The sequence below is a fragment of the Crassostrea angulata genome, chromosome 2 (genome assembly GCF_025612915.1).
Source record: "Crassostrea angulata isolate pt1a10 chromosome 2, ASM2561291v2, whole genome shotgun sequence".
NCBI classification, from domain to species: domain Eukaryota; kingdom Metazoa; phylum Mollusca; class Bivalvia; order Ostreida; family Ostreidae; genus Magallana; species Magallana angulata.
The window spans coordinates 31,546,300-31,567,912 of record NC_069112.1 but is presented as its reverse complement, the minus strand read 5'-3'; the positions used below and the strand labels follow the sequence as shown (position 1 = coordinate 31,567,912).

General features: G+C 31.3%; 2 protein-coding genes across 2 annotated transcripts in view; one reads left to right on the top strand and one right to left on the bottom strand.

The window, feature by feature from the left end:
- The window catches only part of LOC128174104 (perlucin-like protein), a 56,219-nt gene extending 35,670 nt beyond the window's left edge, over positions 1 to 20,549 (bottom strand). Inside the window, exon 1 of the mRNA XM_052839738.1 lies at positions 20,230 to 20,549. Coding sequence (XP_052695698.1) covers positions 20,230 to 20,530 — 301 coding nt within the window. The 5' untranslated portion in view covers positions 20,531 to 20,549. The remainder of the gene's footprint in view (positions 1 to 20,229) is intronic.
- LOC128174103 (type-2 ice-structuring protein-like) lies at positions 2,654 to 6,034 on the top strand. The gene is made up of 4 exons (XM_052839737.1): positions 2,654 to 2,993; positions 4,309 to 4,376; positions 5,056 to 5,146; positions 5,700 to 6,034. The coding sequence occupies exons 1-4, from the start codon at positions 2,693 to 2,695 to the stop codon at positions 5,930 to 5,932; spliced, it is 693 nt and encodes a 230-aa protein (XP_052695697.1). The 5' UTR covers positions 2,654 to 2,692; the 3' UTR covers positions 5,933 to 6,034.
- Positions 20,550 to 21,613: the final 1,064 nt, after the last annotated feature.

Genomic DNA, 21,613 nt, shown 5'->3' with positions numbered 1-21,613 from the left:
TAATAGATAGCTGCATACCAGAAGCACGTGCTGATCAGAGAACTACATAATTTTAATGTTCATTTAATAATAAAACGGTGTGCATAGTGCCTTTCACTGATTTTCATCTTTATGTAATAAGCATCTAAACATGCATGTACTTCTAAATTGATCACTGCCAATACAAGCATCCCTTTTGTTGTTTTGTGTTTTGTATCTAGAGCTTTGTTAAAACATCTATCATAGTAAGCATCATTTCTTCACATACATGTAATTATTTAGAAAATACTTTAAACTTTAAAAAACCTAAGAAATTCACTGGTCAGAATAACTCTTATCAACAACAGTGTGGTTTAAGTTCAAGAGGCTAATGCACAACTAGTCCTGACTCAGTGAAGAATCCCTCCCGCCAAATGTCAATAAATCAGCCTCCAAATCTGCAAATGGGAAAGAGGTACCAGGGAGGAAAACCTATATTTACCTGATGATTTTGCATGTGGGCCTGAACTTTGATTATCAGAAATATTTGAAAAAAATATTCCCATACAATTTATTAAATCAGATGTTAAGGTTACAAACTGTAATTCACTGTAGAACATTACAAGCTCAAGTTTCCTTTTGGTTTACCTATACCCTAATAAAATTCCCTTCAAAACATTCTTGTAATCCAAATTATGGCGGAAAAGATCAAACAGGGTGAATTGGAAGGAAGAGAAATTGTAAAGTTTTTCAATTCATAAATTTGGATGTAGAAGAATTATCAACTAGTGATCTAAGATAGCGCAAAATGTTGGTGAGACAGATGAAGACTGATGATTACAGGGGAGTTTGTTGAATAATTGATCTTCTGTGCGATTCTGTCAGAACAGCAATAACTTAAGAATGTCGCCAATGTTTATGCAGACCCATTAGAAGCTGTCCGATATGGTGGAAATCAAATTTTGGAAAGAAATAAGACTTTATTGAAGGGATAAAATTTTGACAATACGGTTTTACAGAGCTGTATTCTAGACCCAAAAAACATCTGTGGAAAAGTTGGATTCTTCACTAGAATAATGATATCAGCATGATCATTGGCATCAGTGCATAGGATTTCTTCTAAAATTTCTCAATTAATGTGATGACCTATATATATATTATTTAAAACTGCTATAACCTGTGGCCTGGGAGGCCCCATGCATCAACAGATATGGAAACTTGATACTATCAGTGTGAAGCTGCAGGACTGACTCTCCATCTCTACACACGCGAGTGTTCTTTTTCTTTGTTTCTGATTACCAGTGATGATAGAGTAATAAATCAATTACAAGAATTACTTAGTGTTATTTAGTTTTTAGGTAAGACAAGCTGTTCCACCATTTACTGTGCGTCTCTAGCAATAGGCATTTCCGGTAGGAATGTAAAATAAATATTTCGTTTTAAAAGATTTTGTTGAAACATTCCCAAAAAATCATCAAAATAATGCACACTAATCGAAAGCGATTTACAAAACATTGGGGTAAATCCTTAGGTTTTCCAAGCACGATTCACATTGGTACTTATATTCTCTACCAGTTTTTCGAAAAAAAATCTAAAATTGTGTTGATCTTTCATCTGCGCAAAGCTTGTTTTACATGCATGAAAATGTCTTCATTCAGTTGATTACAAGTACATGTAGCAGGGAGAGTCTCTAAACCACTAGTTTATCAACAGTCTTTTACTTAAAACGAAGCTTTAAACTGCCAATTATTTGATACGGGTTTTTAATATGAATGAATTCTGTCAAGCATTAACGGCAGTATGCGGTATTATACTGGTTTGATATATTTCACTTCATCGTTAAGAAAAATTCCTGCGAACTATCGACAGGAATGCAGATCGTGACGGCAAATTTAATTATGACGTCATATCGAATGAAGTACAGGCAAATGCCTTTCTACATATCGCTGCAAAATCCATCGGGAAGCATTAACATGCCCGTGTTGTAACGACATAAATAAGATCAAAATGAACAACTTCTCTACCGACAACCACATCAAAATCTTAACCACTTTTAAGTTAAAAAGTAAAAACTTTCAAGTGCTCTATGTCCTTAATTCTAGGGACCAGCGCCTTTTCTTTATATCAAACAAAAGAGCTTGTAAATATTAATCTTTTTTTTTTTACATGTCTATGAACCATGAAAAATCACAACGCCTTTTGAAACTCCATTTTTGAGCCCTACCGCGCTCTGGCTATGTTTTGCTATGCAAATATGAATGAGTTGGTACAAATTAGCAATCTGTTGTATACAATCCGTGAAATTTCGAAGTCAGTATCTTACGTAGTTTATGAGAACACACTTGGATAAACCAAAACCCTAAAAATCAAAAACAAATTCCAATAGCTCAAAAACGGAAATAAAAACATCAACCAAAAATTGTTGATAAGGTTTAGGACACAGTCAGTGAAATTTGAAAAATTCTTGCAAATTGATGGAGCCGTTTTTGAAAAATTGCGTGCATAAAATTGGTATGGTTTGAAACAAAGAATCCAAGGAATAAGAATAAGGTCCTCCGTTGAAACCGGAAGAACTTTATGGTAATAGTAAAAAAAACCAATAGAATAACAAAAGAGTCTTCCATTGATTATTTTTAATCTTTTGAAATGATCGTGGATACAACAGTAAGATATCATTCTTGCGACGTTTGTTGGATCAGACTTACATTTTATGCAAAACTGACAACACGTTCAAATGATTACTTTCAAACCTGTATTCATATGTTGCATACTCTGCATGAATGTAAAAATATGCCGTTCGGCAATGCGAACATTACAGGTAGAACATATCTTTAACAATAAAATCGTGTTGGATAATCTACTAGCAGAATACAGCGACTTCTCGCGTACGCTATGTTCCACTGTTTGTTCTCAAGAAAACTGTGAGTGTTTCGGTTTCAACTCAGTCACAGAAACATGTCGAATTCACTACTTTTGTAGACCAGATAATATATTGTTAAATGAATCAGGATGGAAATATTACAGATCTAGAACAGGTTCGTAATGTATATTTTATTTCTTTTCCACTCAAATGATACTTTTAAGGAGGTAGGCACCTGAAATACTAGTAATGTCAATCCTCTGAAAACCACTTAGATATCCAGGTGCGGACCTAAAATCTTCATTTATTTTATTTTTGACCAATGCAGCCCAAAACAAAACGATTATTTGTCTAAAAATATTGCTAAAATTTGGCATGGAAATTCAATATTGGAAGGAATCAACGCAAATATATATATATATATGTAGAACTTTATTGGAGCCAAATACAGTATGAAGTCGAAAACTATAAAAGTAATATATAATTCAAAGTTTAAAAAAATTTGCTTTACTGGTGACTTCAGATGTTAAGAGTTTTACAAAATTAAGGATTCATCAATTGATTACGCAAAAAAAAAAAAAATTATATTAATATATATAATAGTGATGCCACCTTCCCAAAACTTTGCGTACAAATAAAGATATATTAATGTCACATGTAAAAGTAACACAAGTAAAGATCACATCTCAAAAAATTGAGATATTGCATGAAATAAGCAAATTTTAGGCAAAAATAGACATTATTTTTTTTTCTTGACTTCTATGAAATATAAGCTAAATATGCCAGAATTCATGTATATCTATATAAATATCAAAATATTTTTTAAATATATTTTTCAGAACAACATTAATATTTTGTAATACACAGACAATCTTGAAGTTTGTCTACGCTGAAAATTAGGAAGTGGAAATAACAGTGCTCTAAAACTATTGAGTTATGAAAATCGTTCATTTTCTTCTTGAAAAACTTCCGCCATAAAATATAGTCTCTTACTAAACTCTGTAAATATTTTAATTTCTTTTAACAATTTTATTAGATATGGTATTTTCGGTATGTAAAATATAGATATACAAAACTAATTAAGATATAATGCAGAATTTTCAGACTAGTGGTGACATAAAATAGTTACCCAAAAAGAGAGGAACGCACCTCTTTAAAACAGTGTTTTACATGGCTCTTGGAAAGACTAGCGTTCATAGTAGTTGATGTACAGTTTTTTAAATGTTCTCTTTTTTATATTATCAATGCATTAACTTTTTGCCAAAAATAACGTTCATGTAAGAGAAAGTCTAGGAGAAAATAGGGTACGAGCTTTATTCAACAAAATTTCATCGCAGTATAGATATTAGATGACACTTTTCGTTGAAAATTTATTGTTAGATTTCACAAACACAAACAATAATAATGAAGATTTGACTTTGATACTGAAGTGTAATATCAGAGTTGGAGTGGCATGTATAATCCAGAAAATGTATGATTTCTTACTTCAGGATGGGAAACATTTATAAACTCTGAATACTTTGTGGGCTTAGATGCTGTTACGTGGAATGAGGCCAAGGTAAGTTTGAAACCTTAGAACATTTATTTTAAATGTTTGAACAATCAATTTATATTGTTAGATTCAGTAGTATATTCTCACTATATCACTCTATATAGACAAATAATCAATAATTGAAATATTAGCTCGTCCGGAAAATATTGACCGGTCAATATTTTTAAAATATTGATCGGTCAATTTATTCACGAATAAATCTTCGAGACTCCAAAACAAAGTGACGTCATGAAAAGCAATCAGTCAAGGCAAGTAAACAACAGGCGCGCAATGCGACGGATCGCCATCATAACGGGGGTATGCAATAGCAAATTATTGTGAGATAAAATCAGGTAAAATATCATTAGCTTATTTCCTACGGACGGTGGAATATCACCAGTGACCTTTTGATGTCGGCGATAAATTAACTTTGCGTAAAATCAAATTTGTAAATTCTATGTTGAGCCAAGGAAATTATGGCGATCGGTTTTTGAATCCTCTCTTGAGTTTTGGTTTGTTCCTTCATATAACAAATGTTGACTGAGTTTTTGGGCAACGTTGATTTGTAAATTGTTGCATTAATCAATTATATACTTAGTTCATACACGTATAAGTAGAATTTCTTTACGTTATCTGTTTTATCTTTTCTTTTTGTTCAATTACAATATGTCACTGTTTTAAAACGCATTGTTTTCTCTCTTTTCAGGGGAACTGTACGATAAAGGGGACAAAATTAGTTGAAGTTGAATCTTCTGAAGAAAACACTTTTATTTTAACTATGGCTGTAAAAATGACAAGTTAGTTTATTTTTGTTTTGTAAAAATTTTATACATTTCCACTCTTTTTAAAATTAATGACAACCGTGGTTTTGCATATACTATTTTTTATCTCTTCCATCGAATGGGAGAGGTTGCAAAACATATTATGAAAACAGTGACAGACAAAATCGGACGAAATATACCTTTTGTTATATTAAAGGTATAAAAAAAAGTTCAGTTTACTTTGTGTATGTGAAAAACAGATAAATCGTGAACAATGAGTAAACAATTTTATTGGGAAGCATCGAAACAAACTACAAGTTGGTTAATCATTACTCACTAAGTGCAAAAACTAGTTATAAAACATCAATTGATAACAAAATTGTACAACCTGAAACTATATGATTCAAACTTATTTCACAAATAATAACGACCACAATTACTGTTGATTTTAAAGTTTTGATTTAAATTTTTAAATTAAATGTCATTCGAAGTGTTCAAAATTGAAATTTTACAACATTAAAACTACATCATTGTTTTGTTATTTCACAAACAATGTGGAATTCAAGGTATTGATTTCCATTTCATTAAGAAAGCGTTTGGCTGGGAGGAACCGACCATCAGGTAGAGGGAAAATGGGTGTGGCAGTCGACCAACTCTGAGCTCTCATACAGCGCTTGGGAGAAGATATCTGGACAACCGAATAACTTAAACAACCAGGACTGTCTCTGTCTTGACCGAAGTCTCGGCTTTGCCTGGAGTGACAGGGAATGTTGGATACGGTATCAATATTTCTGCGAAAGGGAGCTTTTTACAGACTCATAAAATTGACATTATTTTAAGTTTATCATGCTGAATTTAACTTTTGGTATAAAGGGTAAATGTATTCAGTACTTATTAAAACTTAAAGTTTTATCAAAAAATGAATTGTTGACTCCTTAAAATGTATGTATTAATTTTCTTCATTACTATCATAAATAAAAAATAATTCTTAAACTTTTTAAGCAGTATATTTCCACATATTAATCAGATCAGTTTATAATTGGTATATTGTAAACGCGTTTATTACCTAGATTGGAAATATTTCCAGCCGTGTCTGTAAGCTGATACTTTTTCTCTTCTTTTTTTTTCGGAACAAAGAGTCATGCCATTTTGAACTTGATCAAGCTATAGATCATTTGGATTTAAAATGTGTAAACTTAAATGTAAAAGAAGCTCTTTCACTCCTCAAGAAGATCAACGTGTATATATTGCCTGAATTGTCCAGATTGAATTCAATTATTGTCATTAGTAGCATTTTTGCATTATCTATTCAATGAAATCATTTTTTTACACAAGCTTGACAATAATGTATTTTAAATCTGCGCATCTAACAGCAATGTCATTAGAAGAATATTCCTTTTCTTTAATTTTCTTTTCAATTTTGTTTTCTTCTTAAAATGCTTGGAGACAAACACTGTATGCGTAATTATTGATTTTAATAAATTGATGTTTGTTATTTGATAAATCAAATATAAGTTAGATAAATGGTATTTAATATTCTGTTTTATATGTGAGGTTTGGTTATAAACTGTGTCTTTTAAGAAAATAAAATACATAGACTTCAATGCTTCCCCCTAAAACCGTTCTTTACTTTTAGAGAAAATTGTTCAGTCTGTAAAAAGAAATTTATATTTAATTTTGTCTAAATTTAAAGTGTAAACGATGAATTTCATATCATTTTTTTTGTACCCTTTTTTTATCTGACTTTTATTTTTTTTTTCCCGGGTTCAGAGTTTTTTTTTTAGATTTGTTTGTTTGTTTTTTTTTTTTTTGCATTCTAATTGCATATATTGTACCCATATCCACAGTCGCTGTTTGTACGTTTTTAATTCCCAATTTTTCAAGTGAATGGGTTAACAATAGGAAAAATCGGCATAACATTTTTAAATGTTGAATTTTTTCTATTTATTCATTTTTATTTCGTTCAAAATGTTCTCTTTTCTATTTCCTTTCTACTTAAACTTACTGAACATATATGCAAACTTAGCTTAAAATTTGATCAATATGACAGTAAAGTATGGCGCTTGCTTGTATACATAATATATCTTGATCAAAACCAAATAAAAAAAAATTATCTGAGGCAGGTATCACAGTTTATACTAAAATAGCTTCTACAGGCATACAAATGTTTGATTCACTTCTTAATTTAACAATTTTATTTAAATATAGCTACAGATCACTGTGACGTCATGCGTTAAAATATATTTTCATTTGTTTACGTATCTCAACTCATTACCAAGGAATGGAGGTATGTAAAAGTTCTGTTGGGTCTCACCTAAACTTGTGTGGTACTCAAAATGATCTTCAGACATCAAGGCATCGTAAATTACGAGTTAAATGTTAGCAATTTTTGGCAGAGCACCACAGTAGAAAACATTAGAAAGCATTATGGCACGTAAACAATGGGCCTCTAGGCTTATTTCGTTATTTTTCTGCGCGCACTGGTTCTCAAATCAATACTAGCATTCATATGGCTGTTGTAATGGCCGAGCGAATTCAAAATTTTGGCGGAAGGGGGGGTACTATTAGTTAAACTCTGTTTGTTTTTTTTAAATATTTCTCGTAGTATTTATTTACGGCTATGTTTAAGTGTTTTAACTCAGCGGTGCATACAGCTCTATGGTATTGATTTTAAATTTCATAATAAATGATTACATGCGATGGCAAAAAAATCTATAATTATATTTTTAGACATTTTGCAAATTGCCTACAAAATGCATGCAAATGAGTATCTACTTACACCTATGGTATTTCAACACGTGTGATATGATGTCTGTAGGCTATAACTGAATTTTAACTGATAAGTAATTATTAAAACAAAAAACCTACTTTTTTTTTATAAACAAGCCCAACATTGCAAAAAATGAGAGTAAGTGGCGGATCAAAGTCAGCGGTAGTTTGCATCAACATGTATGCATGCAATGAAATAATATTAAAAATATTACGTAAAGAACGAATATATTTATTGGACACTTATTTAGAGTATACATATAGGTTAAGATTTGTCGAATAATGAACAAATAAAATGAGCCTATTCTTTACTTGAATGCTCGAGTTTAGTTTTGAGGGATAGAACGCTGGCGACGCACAACCTCTGGTGATGAAATGAGATAAAACGTTCCAGAAAGGGATAACCAAGAAAGCAGGTTGACTAATTAACGTCATGGCTAAAAGTGTATGACAAGTTATCATGCATCGCGGGCAGATACATATACCTTGGATCAGACATTTATTTTGAATACAAAAGGTTGATAAAAAGAAGAAATACTTTAAGGCGATTTTAGTTTTAATGGAAAAAAAACTTTTCAGAACGTGTTGTCCCAGGAATGTGGATTGACTGATTAACGCCCCGGAGGAAAGTGTAGGGCGAGTTAGCCATCGGGTAAATATTTGGGATTTCACAACCTTGGTACAAAATATGGAAATAAATATTCATACACTAGCGTTTTATTTTAAATTTCGTACATATTTATACCATGACAGATTGCTAGTAAACCTTAGACATTAATTTTTAAACAATGAACAAATTTTTTATTCATAAAACGGTGAAGTTGATTTGTAGTGGGGGGGGGGGGGGCTTTCTCATTTTTGAAAAAAAAAAAAAGAATTCAATCTAAAATTGTTTTTTATCCACAATTGATAATGTTCAACATAGACCGATCCTGCATATAGCATTATTCCACGCATCTTTCCATGAAGTAATTAACCTCTATCTGCTCGACATTGAACCAACTGAGTCCTTCATCTGCGTAAAGTAAAACAATACAAAACTAATAGGTATGTTGCACTCCGCCACTTTTATGACTTTATTATCTTACCAAATTTGGTTTGAAATAATCAGGAAAATTACTATAATGATTATAAAACAAGAATTAATAAGTTTATAGAATGAATAAAACAATTATGAATATTTGATTCTATATGCTATAATATTTTACAACTAAAATAATGCATAACTCCCATTACTCATGTAATCAATGATGTGATTGATTAGACAATTTATGACAAACATAATCATTGTGGTCTAAAAGCGCTATAATGAAAACTAAAAATTTGAAACAGTGTTTCTTTTTTATTTACATGTTTATGAAAAAGGAAGGTGGAGGGGTGGAGGTGGTTTAAAGATCGTTTAAATTATGTCAATACTTAGCTATCAGCGTCCTGAGAGAAAGTGAGAACCAACGCTATTGAAGTGAAGCTCTCACAATTTCACCGGGAAATAAATTCATTGGTTACCTCCGGCGACATTGATTTTGTGTCCATGTTTGAAAATGCTGTAAAGCTTTGACAATACCGCAGGAAAGATAACTCTCGCGCACTTAACAGAAATTTTAAAAATACACAAAATATGTAAAGAAATCTTAAAACTCTTTTGGAACGGTGATAAAAATTTTAATGTAATTTAATCCAAAGAACAAAATTTAGAGATACGACGCATATTATACCTACTCACTGGTTTGAAATAAAAAAAAAAATCAATCCTGCAACACACATACATCACATCGATTTCTTTACCCCAGTCCGCTCCTCTAAATATCCAGCCATGCAGTAACTTTTTTTATGTTTTTTTACTTTACCCCTGTCCGCTCTTCCTAATAGCCATGCAGTTACTTTTTGATTTTGATTTTAAAATCGGACACAGTATATACAGCAATGTACAAAAAATGGTTCAACATATTAACATTGAATCATATTAATGTGTAATGTGTTAATTCTCCCACTCGCGAGGGATTCAATATAGTACTAAATAAATCAATAACCTTCTCCTTGATCCGATTTAACAGACGACCGTCCCTGTTGCTGGTGTACTTTTAGGTTCCCCTGTATTTGCATGCTGTCTATCGACTTTATCTGTGACTGAAATGACCAGTCCCAGAAAAACTTTCATTTAAAATAGCTTATTTTATCTTCTGGGTTTTTTTTAATTGCTTAATTTTACACAAGTCACTTTTTTTGTGGTATGAATCTGTACTAGTGAAGAGAAAGATAAATCGTGTAAGAAAACAACTTTAGAAAGAGTTGTCTGTCCTACTTCAACCGCACATCGGTGAAACAACATAGCCATAAATAAGCGAAAAACGCAAAATCTTCAAAAATGGCCCCTACCCCAAATCTGTATGATTACACAGTAAATAAAATTTATTAAAAGCAAATCTAGAGCAAAGCTCATTGCAAATAGGTCTTTGGTGGCAACTGCGAGACGAAAAAGAATGAACTAACATTGACACTTTCTTTTTTGTATGTGACTAAAAAAGATCTTAATTTTTTTATTGTGAAAATGAAAGGAAAAAAACCCTGATATATATTCATAGAAGGGGGGGGGGGGTTTCACAGCTAGTAAGTCATCGCCTACATATATTAGTTTACAAGTCATTAAAACTCAATTATGAGTAATATATGCTAATATATGTAGGCGATGTCAATTATGAGTAAAAAAAAAAGTCCTTAAAATCCGAACTGTTATGAATTTGGACTTTGTAATCGCCAAAACCGTGTCACATAGATTATAGTAAATTGAGAGGATCCACAATTTATCATTTTTGCTTTTGCTTTTTCAAACATTTGGTTACATAGATTGACTAAGAAATGAAATGGGTGTTCAAGAATAATGAATATTGAATTCAGCGTTGATGATACAATAAGTTATTTACGTTTTTTTTATTAATTTGCACTAATGATAAACGTTTAATATTTAAATGTTGCAGAGAGGGAATGATATTGAGTTATTTGGGTATTTTAAAAGACAACATTGAAAAGATGTGGTCTCAATTGTCTTATAAATATCATTTTTAAACAAACTGATATAGCAGATAAGCCTTAAACATGAGAAAGCTGTTGTAAATCATACTAACGTATCAACTTAACATGAATACGGATGTAGGCTTTTTTCTCTTGCATATGGGGATGGAGTTTCGTTGGTTTTCAGTTTCAGTAAGAATACTAACTTTTTCAAAAAAAAATCGTTGAGGATGTAAATTTTTGGGGATAGGCCTACCCACGAATACAGCGAAAATTGAGCAAGTATGCATAATTTTGATTCCACAGTAAATATAGGTACATCAATTTTACACAGAATTACTTAAGCTCATTTTGTTACTTTTCTATTTTCACATATTTGCTAGGTATAACTGATGTTTTTTTTTTCATGCTTTACGTTTTGTAATTGATGATATGTTGTGACCGCATATGAGACAATCGATAATCTATAAAGTTGCAGCGCTGTGATATGTCTGATATATACTTTAGTAAACTCTCAAGCTTTAAATTCCAAAACAACAACAACAACACCCCCCCCCCCCCCCTTAAGAAAAAAGAAATATTTCCGAAGCATAAATATTTAAAATATACATTTAAACATACAAATAAATCTTATCTTATAAGATAAAATGTTTGTTTTGAAATTTGTAACAACTGTGTTACATGTAGGAAACAACGGCTATACTCTGTCCCAAGATATCCTGGATTTACATTCTGCTTAATTGCATGATATTTATAAATACCTCAGGGTTCAAACGATGTTCATTCAAAAGTATGAAACATTTCCAAGATTTCTCAGTCGAAACACCCCTGTTAGCTGATCATGTTTCAATACGATGCTAAAATTGTGATGTCTACGGGGATTTTTTATTGCAGTAAGCCCGGATGATAATGTTGTAAAATTGAGCGATGTATTCCGAGTGCATTCCGAATGGAGAAAAGATGTAAACATTTCATATTATAAATCTCCGTAAGGAAACTTTTTTCGTTCTTGTGAATTTTTCCGAGTGAATGATGATAATGTGTCAATGAAATTATCTTGGAAATTATCCTTTTCAACTATTTCAATTGCACTTCTTTCACATGTATGTGCATTTTTTATTAAAAATCGTCCAAATGTGCTGCATAAGTATCTTGGGACAGACTATAATGAATGTTCTAAAAATGTTACCATGATTCTACATTAAAAAGTTGCACAGATAACACAAAAGGAGTCCGTATATTTTACTTGTTTTGATGCATTTTTTGCTATCTAATAACATTTAAAGTTCACTTTAAGATACTTATAGGAACCAGGACAAGGATCTCCGCCAAGGTCCATTATTGTTACATTGAAACTACATTCTGAGTTCCCGTCACACCTTGTTTTAACTATTGCGTCCGACGTCGTAGATGTACAATACGTATCAATAATCCGTGAATGTGGACATTCACTACCGTCTTGTGTTCTCCCAAATATTGCCTTTTCGATAAAAATGATTCCATTTGGGCACGTTATCGTCATAATATTGTCCTCACACGTAATTACTGTTTTTCTTGCTTTAAAGAAAATGAAAAAAGGAATATTAATTCAAAAAGGAATAAAATGAAAATAGAATGGACCATTTATGCTTAACTAGAAGCTATCATTGTCCCTCCCACTTCAACATCTATTTTATCATTTTATCACTGTTAAATTTAAATAAAATAACATTTCTTACTTTTTTTAGACTTATAATTCCAGAGATTTGACAAACAAACACAACACGGATATACATGAAAGATACATGTAAACATGGATTTACATCTTTTTTAAACTCCTATTGAGATATTTTAACAGCATTGTCACATGTTGGGGAATTTTTAGATGATAGTCTGTAGCCTTATCCGACCCAAATCAAATTCCTCATTTTATGCATACATCATCTATTTATACAAACGTAGATCAGTTAGCAGCATTTGTTTATGCTTCACCAATTGATGTATAATTGTACATATATATGGTTTACTTGTATGGTATTTTAATATTACCTTATATTGTATAAAATTAGACATCGATTTTGAGCATCTTTATCAATTTTGCTTTTTGTTGTACATGTTTGTTTTTGGCTGCCCGGCAGCTTTAATAATTTTGATGTATTTTAGTTTGGGAGAATTTTGATATTTGTTTGCTTTAAATATCCTTATTTATCTATCAAACTTTTGGGTTCATATTTAGATTCATCAAAAGTGTACCTTGATTCGGCACAGAAAGGTAGCTCCACGGAAAGTTCGGGTTGACCACGGCGCGTCAACCCGATAGTCCCGCTATATCTGGATTGAATTGCTTTGTTCACTTTCGTTGATATTGTTAGACATGCACACAATTGTACATAGTTATTAACTTGTTTTTCTTTAAGCAATTAAAAACGACATAACAAAGAATGAAGAACAAGTTAATGCAAAACAAAATCTGCCGTTTGTGACGTCGTGACGTTTTCGGCGATTTTCGTCAAAAGCTCTGTTTAAATGTGTAAAACATTTACACATTAAAAACAAAGTGTAAACATATTGTACTAAAATTGTCATAAAATGCTTAAAATACACAAGATCTTGAATATATTTGTATATTTGTGATCAGAAAGACTAATCAGAATTTACAAAGACGTGGGTTAGTGAAATAATGACCTAAAGGGTGATAGTCATTTAAATAATTTGCTTGCATTGGTAATGCCATGTATAGCTCTTACGTATGGCTGTGTAGCACTTATCTCAAACTTGATAGCTTCAGTCTCATCTATTCATTGCTAACTAAAACGTGTATTTACAGTTTTATACAAACACCACCCTCCTAACCTCTATATCGCGTTCAGTTATATATCTTGACATATGTATGCATGTTTACCTTTTATGGCCGCTCCATCTTTGATACATGGTTTGAATATAGCCATTTAATATTTACGTGTAACATACTGTAACATACTTGTAATATAAATTGCAAAATGTTTTGTGTTTAGCTTCTGATTTTAAAATGTTCCCTGTTATTGTGATTGGCTTCGGCCGATCACAGTTGTGTCCATATGAAACATCCGGCAAATTTAACGATTTGCGCACGCATTCCGCCTTGCACTATTTTATTTACTATGCAATGGCAACCTTATTCAAATCTTTAATTAGACGTAGATTGCAAAAACGGTAATCTTATCCGTTTACCCTTAAAAAAAAAACATTTATAGAGTTACATACATAGTGATTCAAATCACGTTTTTTTTTCACAAATGCGTAAGAATATTAGTCGGAAGTATAATTCGCCTACTAAACGTAAGGCTCATTCATGCCTTTCCATTTCGGAAATCAGTAGAACGGTGATATATATATATATATATATATATATATATATATATATATATATATATATATATATATATATATATATATATATATATATATAAAGCACTGAATAGAATCAACAACACTAGGCATCTTTAAAGTGTCGGATCTAATATATAGATACTAAGCCAGTAAACTGAATATAAAAAGCACTAAAAATGGCTAACGACACGAACAATAGAAATTGTCAAATTTTCGGGACAACCAGTCCCTTCTTCAGGACCAAAAAAATAAATTACATGAGTACAAGACAAAGAAAACAAAATCTAAAGCTACTACTAAACTACTTGATAAACTATAAAAAAGAACAGCTACATTATAAACATTTGTTTATTTTCTTCACAATTTGTTCACATTCTTCACAATTTCTATTGTTCGTGTCGTTAGCCATTTTTAGTGCTTTATATATATATATATATATATATATATATATATATATATATATATATATATATATATATATATATATATATATATATATATATATATATATATATATATATAGTTTACTGCATGTAGCGTATATTATATAAACAGAGCTGACCAATGATAGTTGATGCAGATCATTCCTTTCAAAGGAATACTTGTTTAGTTTCTTTAAATTAAATTTATATTTTTTAAATACGCAGATTGCATTGTAGCAACATCTAATGATACAACGTCCACTGATGATTTAATGTTGCATTCGTGGTCAAGATGCTGACCACTAATGATATAATTTTATCATTAACGAGCAACCTAACCGTCCGCTAATGATATAATTTCAGATTTATATCAGTAGCGGTCAAAAACTGTAACCTCATATGATATGGGAAAAAAAACGAGAAATAAGTACTATCTTGACCACTAATGATACATATCTGCATACATTTTCAGTTGCATTAGTGGATGGATTTGCAACCTTTAATGATATAATATGATATAATTTAATATAATATTAAATCGTATTTGAGTATACCTGCGCTCTATACTTACAAAGGCAAAGTATCAATGAACCAGTATTCCTTTTAAAGGAATGATCGGCAATGATATATTAATAGCTAGAAGCAATTAACATGATCGAATTAAATAAGTAATGTATTTTTACAAACTGTAGAATATTTTGAATCTGTACACCACAATTTCATCATTATAACATGTATAAACCGTCAACAAATTTAATTTTGAAATAAATTTGGAGAAAACCGTTCGTAAACTCCTTGTCTAGTTTTATATTTTAAACGTAATTATTAAATGTTAATGTATATTCTTCTGCTTCTTCTTCAGAATACTGAGTAGGGCTCTCCAAAGAGCATTAACACATATACAAAGAAAGAATTGTTACAGTATTAAAATAATTTAATGCGACTGAAAAACATTGAATGCCATCATACCTTGCTATTGAGGTTGCATTATTACGTAACCTTGTTTATAAATCAAGCCGTCTTCCTAGCTTCTATTATGCAACATCAATAGATCGAGGTCAGTTCATGGAGCATCTTCTTATGATTGAGGTCAGTTCATCGAGGTCAACTGCATTACTGAATGAATCTTTCGATCGAAATTTTTACGCGTGAGACAAAATGTGCATTCTTGAATTAACAGGTCGAACTGCATTTTATGTATGTTTGCATCTCTTAAGATAAATGAATTGAAATAAAACTGAGTACAATGTTATATAAATACTAAAACAAAATTCAAGTTTTTATAAAAACTACTTATGCAAGCGGAATGTGTGCGCACGTGGAAGCATTTGCCGGATGCCTCATATGGACACAACAGTGATCGGCCAAAGCCGATCGCAAAAATGACGATATTTACATTTGGAAAAAAAATGCTTAAGTGGCGTCATAGATGGACAGGGACAATGGTGACTAATGTTGAGTCTTATATATTAGACAACCTCTGTATAACGTTGGATAAAGATTTGATTTTGATACGATAATAGATAAGAATTGGTTAAAATTTTAGGGGGGGGGGCAGTTTTTTTATCATATATATAGTCCTTTATTGTAAAATACACCATTCTGACATTGCCCCTGATATTTTGCCTTTTTACCTGAACTGAAATAGTCGCATACCGACAAAATACATACAATTTATGACTTCATCTGCTTACTTAAAGATCCAAATTGATTATCAATAATCAAAGAGGAGTTGTGCTAAATATTTTTTGTTGAAGAAAGTTTGAAGAAAAGCAATTTTACGATATTAAAAAAATTATTGTTAAACTTTTAGCGGGATTTTGTTAGCATAAAAAAGGTCCAATTCATTAGACTATTTGCTATTGTGGTCTGTAGCACAATTGAATCACTAATCTATTGTAAAGTTGAATATGTTGGTTTGTGAATTATATATGAGAACAACAAAGAATATTAATTAAAGATGGCTGAATTAAAACTACTTCAACAATGGTGATTATGTCGGTGTACCAAAGAAAATTAACCCGGGTTGAAAATTGACCCGGGTTTGATAAAATTAAATCATTAGTGGTCAACATCCCGACCACTAATGCAACATTATATCATTAGTGGACGATGTATTATTAGAGGTTGCTACATACCACGTTTTCAGTCCAATGATATATTAAATGATTGAAGTCGGAAAAATCAACCTTTGAAATGTCAAATTACCTAAGACGGCAAATATAGCGGATAGACTGAAAGAGTTAAAGTTTTGAAACTGAAACGTTTTAAAAGTACACACATGTACAATTAAACTGTGAAGAGCAAGTTACACTTCTGTTCAAAGACAGTTCAAAACTCTGAAGTCATAGTCAATTTTCAACAGGGTCAGTTTTCAATGTCCATGTCATTAGAAGTTTCGATGTCATCAGAAGTTTGATAAATATTTTTCAAGCTGTTGAAAACTGACCCAAGGTATAATTTCACGACTTTTGGTATCAGTTTTTCAACGTTGAAAAATGATTTCCGGGTCAAATTCACGTAAAAACATGGCTGAGACAAAATAATCCCAATTTCACCCGATGATTTGCCTTTTTTGACTGCGACATATGATAATTTTTTTATGAGAATAAGGTCACAATGCTGGGTGTGCTATTATCTCATATTAGTAATAATAGGGTGTCTTTTTAGTTTTCGATTAATGTTGTTTCCAGGGGAGTAAAAACATTTTCAACTTCGATGTAAACAAATTATCTTTCCATACTGGATTGGCTTGGGATTTTTATTGTATTTGTACCGCTTTATGCCTTTAAATGTACTTTAATTTATTATGTCTTTTATATCATAATATCATAATCAATCTCTTTTATCATAATATTACTTTATACGATGCATATAGTTTTTTTCTATTTTTATCAATAAGACTGCACTTAGGATAACATTATTTTCATAACTTATTACCCGAATAGACGTATTTCATTTCTATCCAACAATGACGCATTTTATAACTCTTATCCAGGCGAGCTTTACTGCTTCGGAAGTCGTCAATGTTGGTACAAATTATTGAGCATTGATCATTTTGATATTTATTAAAATATGTCGATAATTAAGAAAATAATTTTCTGTTCAAGTACCCTCAGTACTTTGATGAATTTCCTTATTGGCTGCTAGCTTCTACGGGCTGCAGGTGTCGCTACAGTATTTCACTGAAGATTCAAAACATGGCTGAGGCAAAATCATTCCCGAATTTTCCTTTAAATTTGGTGCGTTTCCGCTCGAGACAGGAGCTGATTTTTGTATGAGATGAAAAACAATGTGTAAGAGGTCCAACTATCCCAGTTTTGTAATAATGCGAGGTCATTTGAATTTTTGATGCGTGTTGTTTCCGGGGCTTGATTTTCAAGCACATGTGTAACTTTGAGGTAAACAAAGTCTCACGCCTTGCTGGATGCACGTGTGTATTTTGCTAGAAAATTGTAAATGAAGCGTTGTTTAAAAAGATGTCAAGAGGATTTTTTCCAGAAAATCGTTTTGAATTTTTAATCTGTATTTTAAGTTGTGCAATATTGGTAAGAATATATTGTAAAATTTAATACTATAGTGCAACCTTGATGGCTGCTATTAGTGGCTGCTAGCTTCAGCCTGGTCAAATTTCAACCCGGGTCAAGATTCTTCGTTAAGCCAGCGAATGCGTTAGAAATGTCCAATACTCCCTAAACACACCCACGAAAAAGTTTGTATCTGTATTGAACATAATATTTTTTCCTGTCAAGTCAAGATCAGTAGCTTATTATTCATCAATTAATATTGTTAATCTTGCAAGTTTAAGAAAAATATTAATTAAATAATCACTGATCGCGACTTGTCTGATAAAAATATGACAACTGTTCATTATTGTGCTGTCAGTTAATTACCATGACTTCTCAAAGTAAATTAAAGTTGAAGCGATTTACCGGAAATATTACATAAACGGCCGGTATTGGTTTGACAATCTTAGCAAACCACGGCCCACATGAACGATCATGATTGAGAAAGGTATATATAAACGGACTCCGGAACATGGCTTGAGACGATGTTGTTTGACATGTATTCCTTTTAGCTCTATCTACACAGTTTAACAACAAGAGACAGAGTTCTTAGTCTTAATAACAAACTGTTGCTATCAGGAAAATAAAAAAAACAACAAAAAACTGAAACAAAAATCCATATCGGCATGCATATCGGAAAATATTAGGAATTAAAATATGGTGCTGAAATTTTTTATCAGATACATACTAACTGCGTAGAGCAAGTTCCATTTCAGAGACAGTTCATAACCTGTAGTTGGTCAATTTTTAACGTGTGAGGTCATCAGAGATAAGATAAAAAACTTTTTTAAGCTGTTGAAAAATTACCCCGGGTATAAACTTCACGACGTTTGGTCTCAGTTTAAACGTTAGAAAAGCCCCCCCCCCCCCTATCCAAAATCAATAATCAACGTTGAAAAATGAAATCCGGGTACACATTTCACGACTTTTGGTCTCAGTTTTCAACGTTAGAAAAGCCCCCCCCCCCACCCTCCCCTCCCCTCCCCAATCAATACTCAATGTTGAAATATGAAACGCGGGTCAATTTTTAACTCGGGCTAATATTCTTTGTTACAACTACATGATCCCTATTGTTTAAATAGTTTTATTTCAACCAACTTTAATTGATATTCTTCGTTGTTCTAATTTATAATTAACAAAACCCACACACACACACACACACACACACACACACACACATATATATATATATATATATATATATATATATATATATATATATATATATATATATATATATATAGAGATCTTTTATCATGTTATATCATTAAAGGTTTCAAATCCATCCACTAATGCAATTGAAAATGTGTGCAAATGTGTATCATAAGTGGTCAAGGTAGTACTTATTTCTCAGTTTTTTCCATATCATTAGAGGTTTCAGTTTTTGACCGCTACTGATATAAATTTGAAATTATATCATTAGCGGACGGTAAGGTTGTTCGTTAACGATAAAATTATATCATTAGTGGTCAACATCATTATACCATTAGTGGACGTTGTATCATATATATATATATATATATATATATATATATATATATATATATATATATATATATATATATATATATATATTAATGACATTTGAACACTTAAAAAAATTGAAGCATTATTTATTTTTTAAGTTTATTTTGAGTTTAATAACAATGTTTATCAATGTGATATAATTCTTAGTTACTTTCTTATGAATAATTATGTCACAACAACGCAAACAACGCAAGCTATGTATTAGAAACACATTAGTCTCTATAGAGAATTTACTTTTTGAGCAGCAAAGCTATATATCAGTATATGTGTCAAGCAAAATGTATCTAATGGCGTCAATACTGCTTTGATTTTTCAACATTTTTTAAAATGAGAATCCCCTTTTGTTTGTATCGAATGAGATGAACTGATTAGAACATTTAAAACAAACAATTATCTAAAAGAGCAAACAGTTCAATAGATATTCAAGAACAATGTTTTCTTTTAAGTTAAAAAGGAATACAAAATATACATTACGCACTTGTTTTAGATCTGTAATATTTCCATCCCGATTCTTCAACCAATGTATTATCTGGTCTACAAAAGACATGGACTCGGCACATTTGATATATTGAGTTGAAACCAAAACACTCACAGTTTTCTTGCTGACAAACAACAGAACATAGAGCAGACGTTGAATGGCGGTATTCTGCTAGAATATTATCCAACACGACCTTATTGTAAAAGATTTGTTCTACTTCGAATGTTCGTATTACTGAATGGCATATGTTCACGTTAATGCAGAGTATGCAAAATACGGAAACAGGTTTGAAAGTGGACATTTCACTGTGTAGTCAGTTAGTTTTTCAGGAAATGTGACTGATCGAGCAAACGTCACAGGAATGTAACCTAACTATTGTATCAACGATCGTTTTTAAAGATTGAAAATAATCAATACTTGCATTGAACCATTTTGCACTTGATAAGTCTAATTAATGCATATCCTTATCAAGATTTTAATTCGCTTTCCTACTTGTACTTGTAAAATAATGCATTGCATGGTTAGTTTTCAAGTTTAGATCTTATCAACAGGGTACAAAGCATGCATCCTCTACTTTTCAATAAATTCACATTTTTATGAATGATTTCTCAGTATAATACGAGTAAACATTCTTTTAAATCACCAGATATGTTTTAATCAAAAGAAATCAAAATTGTTACTATTGACGAAAGAAGGTCATTGTATACTTATTTTATATTTTGGATGATTGTTCATTTTTAATACTGATAACTTGGTTTTTTGTCGATATCAAAACGCGAGAACTTTGACTACCAAACAGTGTATTTGAATTCAATTTTTTTTTTTACCAAAAAACGCAATATTCTAATAAAGAAGTAAAGGAATAATTGGAGTAATATGCAATCCCTTGATTGACTTACACGGAATGACACATTACGAAATGAATATTTTATCCAGAAAAACATATTGTGTTTTACTTAAAATTTAGAGATATCTTTCGTTGCAATTCGCTGCACCAATTTTGATTCATATACACGGAATGCACGTTGTGGATATTATATATGGAGATTAATCGTGTTCAAAAAATCCAAACCTGTAAACTTGCAAATCCAAATATGCAATCGTGTTGGTGTGTGAGTCTGAGTATAAATGTTTGTACATGTAGGCCGCACCGTTGCTATAGTGCATAATATATTCAAACGGAACGAAAAATGCATCCTCTTGTACATACATTTACTCTTGTTAACGTATTTTACATTCTTGATATATTCGGGTTATGGTAAATTTATCTTATATTCATTCTTTGTTCTTTGGAAGTTTAAATCATTAAATTTTATCAAATATTTTTAGTATTATATAGGTTCAATAGACCATTTATGACGTGTCTAGTTATAACAGTGACGAT